This window comes from Schistocerca gregaria, chromosome 7, assembly GCF_023897955.1.
Source record: "Schistocerca gregaria isolate iqSchGreg1 chromosome 7, iqSchGreg1.2, whole genome shotgun sequence".
In the NCBI taxonomy this organism is placed as follows: Eukaryota; Metazoa; Arthropoda; class Insecta; order Orthoptera; family Acrididae; genus Schistocerca; species Schistocerca gregaria.
The window spans coordinates 418,325,444-418,333,418 of record NC_064926.1 but is presented as its reverse complement, the minus strand read 5'-3'; the positions used below and the strand labels follow the sequence as shown (position 1 = coordinate 418,333,418).

Here is a 7,975-nt window from a genome sequence, read left to right as displayed (position 1 = left end):
ACACTAGATCGCGTGTTACCAGCTACAGTGTCCCCACTTAGAGAAGCTCTGCTATTGTCAACCAGTAGCTCAGTGTATTACCCCTAACCTACCTTTTCATATAAAATACACCCTCCATTGACTCTCCACCATTCCTGTTCCTGTACTACATGGCATCCTGCACATCATTATTGATACCGCTTCCCTCTACACTAACAGCCCTAATGCCTTTGATCTTGCTGCTATTGATCATTACCTTTCCCATTGTCTGACTGACTCCAAACCAATAACCTTCTTCCTGGTCACCATGGGGTGTCCACATGGCACCATTCTATGTCAACCTATTCATGGTCTGTCCAGATGAATCCTTCCTAACCACCCAGAATCCCAAACTTCTCACCTATTTTGGTTGCATGAATGATGTCTTTGTGATTTGGACTGAGGGTGAGGACATTCTATCCACCTTCATCCAGAGCCTCAACACCTTCTCCATCATTCACTTTATCTGGTCCTGCTCAACTTAGCAATCCACCTTCCTCATTGTTGACGCCAAACTAAAAGTTAGTTACACCAGTACTTCCATCCATATTAAACCTACCAACCACCAACAATACTTCTACCCAGTCCTTACCAAGAAGTCCCTTCCATACACCTAGCCAGTCATGGCAGTCGCACCTGGAGTGATCAGCAGTCCATCTCCAAATATACCAAGGGTCTTGCTGAGGCCTTCACAGACTGAAGTTACCATTCCAACATAGTACAGGAACAGGGTCTCTAACAGCTTGTCTCTCCATTCCCTCACTACCTCCCAAAGTACCACTGTCCGGCCACAGAGGACTCAGTACAACACAGGACTGGAGCAACTAAATCACATTCTCTGCCAGGGTTTTGACTCTTATCGATCCCTGATTTGAGGTGTCTCCTACCCACTATTCTTTCCACTACTCCCCACAGTTGTATTCCACCACCCTCTGAACATACACAATATCCTAGTCCATCCTTACTCCACTCCTGCTCCAAACCCCTCGCCTCATGGCTCATATCCCTGCACTAGACCTAGATGCAAGACCTGTGACGTATTACATCTTCCAACCACAACCACCACCACCACCACCACCACCACCACCAACAACAACAACAACAACAACAATAATTCCAGTCTGGTCACAGCATCACCTATCCCATCAATGGCAAGGCTACCTGGGTAAGCAGTTGTGATCTACAAGCTAAGCTGCAACCACTGTGTTGCTTTCTACAAGGGCAGGACAACCAACAAGCTTTCAGTCCATAAGAATGACCACTGACACATTGTGGACAAGAGACAGCTGGACAATGCAGTTGCTGCCCAACACAATGTGCTTAATTATTGTGACTGCATCACAGCCTTCACCATCTCGATCCTTCCTACCAATGTCAGCTTTTCTGAATTGTGCAGATGGGAACTCTCCCTGAAATATATACCATGTTACCATAAGTGCAGGCCTCAATCTTTGCTAGTTCCTGTCCTTCACTGACCTATCCCCTTCCTTGCACCACACCAGCACTATAAAGCTTTCTAATTCCACCAATGCACCCACTATTCTTTCTCCCATTCTGTACTTCCATTCTTTTCCATCCTCCCCCCTCCCCCAAACCTCCTGACTGCACCTAGTAGCCCTACCCTGTCTCCATCACATCCCTGCATGTTCCTGGAGTCAGTACTACACCCTAGCCTGCTACTGGCCCCATTCCCTGCCCCAACCTCCTCTGTGCCCCCCACCACCTATGGGTTACTTTTCTTCCTATCAGGCAAAGTTGCTCACAGTCCTGTCTCATTGGTCAGAGACATGGGTTGTGTGTGTGAGTTGTACGTGCTTGAATGTGGGTATAGTTGTGCTTTAGAAGAAGGCCTTTTGACTGAAAGCACTAATGTATAGTAGTCTCTTTTTTGTTTTGTCTGTCTGCCAAACAACCTCTCTACATGGTGAGTAGCAAAGTATCCTTTTTATTATATTAGGTTGTGAATTCTTCGTTTTTCTCTAGATACAAGAATGTATCACAGTGTTAGTATTGTTGAGTCCAGAAGAAGGAAAGAAGCTAGAAAAAAAACTGTAATTTATGTAATTTTTAGACAATTATTAGAAGAGGGGAAATGTGTGAAATGAAAGCAAAAAGATTTAGAAGTGGTTGGAAAGTTGAAAGAATTGATAGTATAAACAGAAAAGTGTTGCTGAGTAAGTGTATATGACCATAAATGTGTGAAATGAAATATGTGACCTTTAGCACGTGAATTGGGGTTTGTAGAAAATTTATTTGTGGGAAGATGAAGGAGAAAGTGTTCAAATCATATTAGCTGGACAATGTGTATAAAAAAAAAGATTTCAACCCAGTTGTGTTCTGTTAATAGCGTGTCAGATAGGTGGTTACTGGATGCAGATATGCAGTGAGGTAATCTACTAGGGAAATATTCAGATGAACCGGTTGAGGAACTGCATTCCGGCAATTCAAGAGTAATGGTCTGTAGTGTTTTTCTTTGTAAAGTTGTCAATTCAGCTGACTGTCATTTCTGAGGTTCCCACTATGTGATTGGTAGGTGAAGATATATTCTCGACTGTTGAGCCAAACTAAAAATTCTATTTTTGTGCTCAATATTTATCTATTCATGTAGTCTTAATCGGGTGCTAGTCACTATCAGGTCTTTAACTGAACTTGTAAGACATTGTCTGTAATATACCACAATTAATATCCATGCTAGACACCTGATGAAGCAGTCTATTAGGACTTCTGATTCACATTTCTTTTCTGTCTCTTGATTTGACCTTCTTTGAAATTTTCATCCCTTTCTCTTCTTTCAGTCTGATGGATAAAACAGCTTGTTATTCATTAATAAAGTGAGTGCTGTATCCCAGTTGTTACTTAAATTGAAATTGTAATCGTATTTGTTGGGTTTTAGATTTTGTGAGAACAGACAGTTAGAACAATCAAGGCGAGATGCAAGAAACATTAGTGACACATCCAATTGAAGCAGCCAAGAAAATAAGCCACTGCTGATCTCTGTGTGCAGTGTAACCATGAAATGAGGTATATAAGCTCAGTATTTTGATGCAAACTGAGTGTGATTTAAATGTCTATAGAAATAAGAGTTTGGGGACGAGGAATCAGATCTCTGTGTTAGCTGCTAGTAAGGATGAATAGAAGCACACAATGTCTATATTTCAGCACATGGTAGCTCGTTTGCAAGTCATAGTTTGAAGGATGGAACTGCTTCTCCAGCATGAGAGTGGCATGGAGCCTTCCTTCCAGTTCCGCTTCTCAGAGGTATGCAGCTGGGAACTTGCTGCAAATCATGTGTTGGATTCCCATCAACCCCATGGCCTCGTTTTAATTCCGTAACTTCTGTTATTGTGTATTTGTGCAATGCAGTGTAACCTAATAATACTGTGTAGTTTTTCAGTATTGGTAGATTTATCATCTGCAAAGTGCATGACGTGTGTCTCAAAGTGCAGCCATCTGCAAAGTGCATGACGTGTGTCTCAAAGTGCAGCCATCTGCATATAGTATTCATACATTTTTGTGGTTGCAAATTCTAGTTGTGGCCATTTGTGTTCAGCTGCAGTGTTCATATGTGTACTTTATCAAACAGTGAGTATGTTTGCTTGATATATTTGTTTGCCATCAGGTGCTGCAGTTTCCACACGTGGGAGGTATTTGACTATAGAAGAAAGACAAAGAAATCCAGGCTTACGTCCACTGTACCTCCACATCCAGGCTTCTTCAAAAGAAGCTGTTGACTGTAAGTATTGCAAATGAAAATTGTTTTGAGTATATTGTTTACTTTAGAATATTTGGTTTTTTCCTTTATGCACATATACTTGGGCTGCCGAAAGAACATCCCTGATAGCGAGCAGCTATGTTGCCACTCTATTAGGCAGCTGTTTGTTGTTGCACTGTGTCATTTGCCTGACTACCAGTGTCACACAGAAAATTGTAGAGCTGTTAAAATGCCATGGTACTGAGGCATGAAAACTGCTAATAACAGTGTGGGAAAAGATACATTGCTACTTACTGTAAAGAAGACACTTTAAGTTGTAGACAGGCATTCTGACATGAGCTGCCAGAGTTGGTGATCATGTGTGTGCGTGAGGAGGGCTTGCTTGTGTGTATGAATGGTGTATGTTTCCCTTTTGTTGATTAAAGCTGTGCCCAAAAGCTTTGTGTAAGTGTCTTTTAATTGTACCTGTCTGCAACATAATGTGTCTTCTCTATGCTTAGTAGCAGTCTGCCTTTTCCTAGATTGTTGCTGTTCCATCATGGAGTTTCCATTGTTTAATTTTAAAACTGCCAATAGCCTTGAGGGATTGAAACATAATCTCTTCATAATTAAAAAGAATTTAAGATCAGGAAACACTTTTTGAGATAAAGTAGAGATTATGTTGTTTCAGTATTTCAGTACATTTTTTTAGTAAAGAAATGCATCTCTGACCTGCATCTCATGGAAGAGGAGAGGGACCGCAGTCTTCAGTGAGTGTGTCATTATTAGCACAATTATATCATGATTTCTATCTTTAATCTTGCTGCTATCATATCCAAAGCTCCTGGAAGATGTGCCATGTATATGTGGCAGTATGTTTCTGTGTTGTGGGAATAATGCTGTCCAGTGTCACACACACTAAAATTTTGATGTCTCTTAAATTAAAATTTTTATTTCTGCCTGCAACATGTGATTTCACTTGAGCTCACACAACTTCTATTGCGCTGAAATGCCAATGATATGGCGGAAGACGCATGGCACTACTACCATTTACTTCTCCAATTTTGTTGATGTTGTAAGTGCTATTATCTGATTTATGCTCTTTCACACTTTTCAGAATTTCTACTATTCTTATTTCTCTGTCAATGAATGCATACTGTTCTCCTCTAGCCAGTCCACTTTGTCACTCTTCCTGCTTCTGCATGTAAGGACTTTGTTAAACTGAACAGAGTGATATGATGTATAATCAGATGTTATAACGGAGTTCTTTTCTGCATATGGAAGAAAAGAGTGAGGCAACAATATCCTTCTGTCCAAGCAGATCCCTTATTCCAGGTAACGTTTTTCCTAGGTACTCATATCCTCTTTAGTATAACTCGGAGGCTGGTTTTTCCTCTAAAAAGCAACTCACTGTCTGATAGTAAGAAAGGCCAGCTTTTTCCAGATGGGAAATTCTTTCCATGCCTAATAATCGTATATGTATGTCGTTAAATTGTGTCCTCTTGAAAATTACAGGTTTTGTTATTTTAGCAGCATGCACTCTGGTTTTTCCTGACGTCGAAAGGACAGCATTAGGTTTCTGTAGGTCTTGAGCTCACTCCTCACTCATTGTTTTCTTCACAGAGGTTGTTCCTATTTGCAGAGTTGTAGCTACTTGTTCGACAAAGTATGAGTGCTGCTGTTATCCTTTTATTCTTCAAAATATTCTACAGTATACAAAAGAGCACGAGACTGGCTCTTTAAGGTAATGCCCCTGCCTACTTATCAGTGGCCTTAGGAAGAGGCCGTATCACACTTGTTTGAAGTAACAACTTTACACTGATGTGTCCACATGAACTGAATTGGTAACTCATGATCTGCGACAGACATTTTGTGGCTGTTGAGTATAGCATCATGCATCACCTTGAGTTGCTGGGGTGGCAACTGCCACCATCACCATGGCAATGATTACAAATTCCAGAGTTTGGATTGGCACAAGAGTGTTCCCTCCACGCAAAGCACTCCACATGCATGAAATAGCAGGGACAGTGACCTGCGTTAACAAAACAAAATCTTTCAACAAAGAAGTAGTTAGTGGGAGAAAAAGTGAATAGAAAACAAGAAATAGTGTCAATTAAAGCTAGATCCTAGATCATGGGAAACATTCTCTAAGCCAGTCCAATGGGAAGAGGTTGCATGTAGACTAGAAATTGGGCACTGCCTTAAGAGTCTTGGCAACATTCTCGGGGGGGGGGGGGGGGGGGGGGGGTCGAGGCAAGGTCACATTAATTAGTAATGCTTGGGGTTTATTTGATCAAAGCATAAACATGTGGTCTTATTGGTAGCCATTCGCTTCATATAACCACACCACTATACAGTAAAACCTCGAATTAATGAACCCGCTTTTAAGGATATCCTACTTTTAGCAAATATTTCTGTTGGTCCTGATGAAACTCCCATAAAAACAATGTTATTTCTCCTGCTTTTTATGAACACTACTTTAAGAAAAAGTCCACTTTCAAGGAATAAATATGAAACATTTTGCAAACCAAATTCAGATTTTTTCGTAGTTCTTAACATGTTTGAGTGTGTTTCTGATTTCTTTCCATTTCATTTCCCACAGGTTGTACTTTTGTCATGTGATGCATTACATGGTGATTGATTCAACTGGTCAACATGTTTGTAGATTGTAGTCAATAACTCAACTATCCTTGTAGCAACACCAGCAGATGTGTTGAAAGAATCGGAAATAGATTTCCATTGACTTAGGTCATATGATGTTACAGCGCAGTCACTGAGTCTGCAAAACATCAGAAGTGTAATTGTTTGCTTACTGCAGTGCTGAAGTTATCAATTTTACTTTTTTGGAGTTATGGCTTGCAAACATTGAAAGCTTACAGTTCAGCAAAAGTTGACTATCATCCATGTTGTTGATGGCAATCCTAACATAAATATTTCTGACATGGCAATGAAATATGATTTATCGCCCTCTATGTGTGTCATATTTAAAAATTAGGAAGTGTTCCTACATGCTGATGCTAACAATTCCTGTGGATCCAAAAAGGAGAAACATTACAAGTTTACATTTAGTGATGTGGAAAATATCTTCTAATGTAGTTTCAAGGACAGACGAGTGGAAGCATATCTATAAGTAGAAGCAGACTGCCAGAAAAGGTTCTGGAAATTGCTCTGAAGATTGACTATGAAAATATTGCTGTATAAAACAGCTGGTTGAATTGTTTTTTTTAAAAACACCACAATCTGTCATTTAAGAGTGTAAGTTGGAGAGTGAGGCTCTGGTCATAGAAAGTGTAAATTATTGGAAGAACATAGTTGCCTTCACTATTAATTCCCAGTGTTTCCAAAACATTAAAATACTACTTCGTACTTCAGAGCACAACAGCAGATGCTGGGGACATCAGAAATCTCTACAACTTTTTCAGCCATTTAGATGCCAAAATGGGTGCAGAGTTGATCTCTGCCTTGTACATCTCAAGGAAACATAATTCCTGAGGAATGTAAATGTTGTGTTCCTTCAAACTGCACAAGTCATCAGCAGCCTCTGAACCTGGTCATAATATGCTCTGTTAAAGCCAAATCCAGAGTAGCAGTTGTGCAGAAATAAATTTCATTCTTTGAGAGGAAGGAGGTGATGACACTCGGCCTTGTACATATGCATGTGTTTGTTGCTGCCTGGAATTCTGTAACCCAATAGACAGTGTTACATTGTTTCACAAAGAGTAGCTGTGGTACATTATTTGCAGCTGAACCCAATGTTCCAGAAGAAGGAGGAGGAGTAGCAAAACTAAAAAATGGAAACATCAGGTTGGAATATCAGCAATATAAGAAAAATATAGATTGCTACTCACCATAAAGATGATATGTTAAGTTTGCAGACAGGTCCAGTGAAAAAGAAACTTACACATTTCATGGTATTCCAGTCTGAGCTGCTGGAGATGGCGGTCATGTGTGTATGAGGTGTGCTTGCTTTTGTGTGTATGTGTGTGTGTGTGTGTGTGTGTGGTTGTGGTTGTTTCTCCTTTTCTGATGAAAGCCGTGGCTGAACACTAATGCATAAGCATCTTTTCGTTGTACCTGTATGTATCTCAGCGTGTCATCTACCTATTCCTTATATTGTTGGAGTAGCGGAAATGATATTTCTGAAGGTGCAACATTCCAGGACGTTGTTGCAATAATGATGTCCTGATTTCCACACCTAAGGTTGATGCAAGTGAAATGCTTATGAAGGAACACAGGTAGGAGCTGGCAGTGACAGTGAGGAAGAAG

At 40.4% G+C, this 7,975-nt stretch overlaps 1 protein-coding gene across 12 annotated transcripts in view; it reads left to right on the top strand.

Moving 5' to 3' along the window:
• LOC126281946 (uncharacterized) overlaps nt 1-7,975 on the top strand; it is a 282,662-nt gene that overhangs the window by 47,250 nt on the left and 227,437 nt on the right. For all 12 annotated transcript variants that reach the window (XR_007551314.1, XM_049981296.1, XM_049981298.1 and 9 more), the window contains one exon: nt 3,638-3,751. Coding sequence is in view for 10 of the 12 variants with exons in the window: in XM_049981296.1 (XP_049837253.1) it covers nt 3,638-3,751 (114 nt within the window). In the remaining 2 variants the exon portion in view is untranslated. The remainder of the gene's footprint in view (nt 1-3,637; nt 3,752-7,975) is intronic.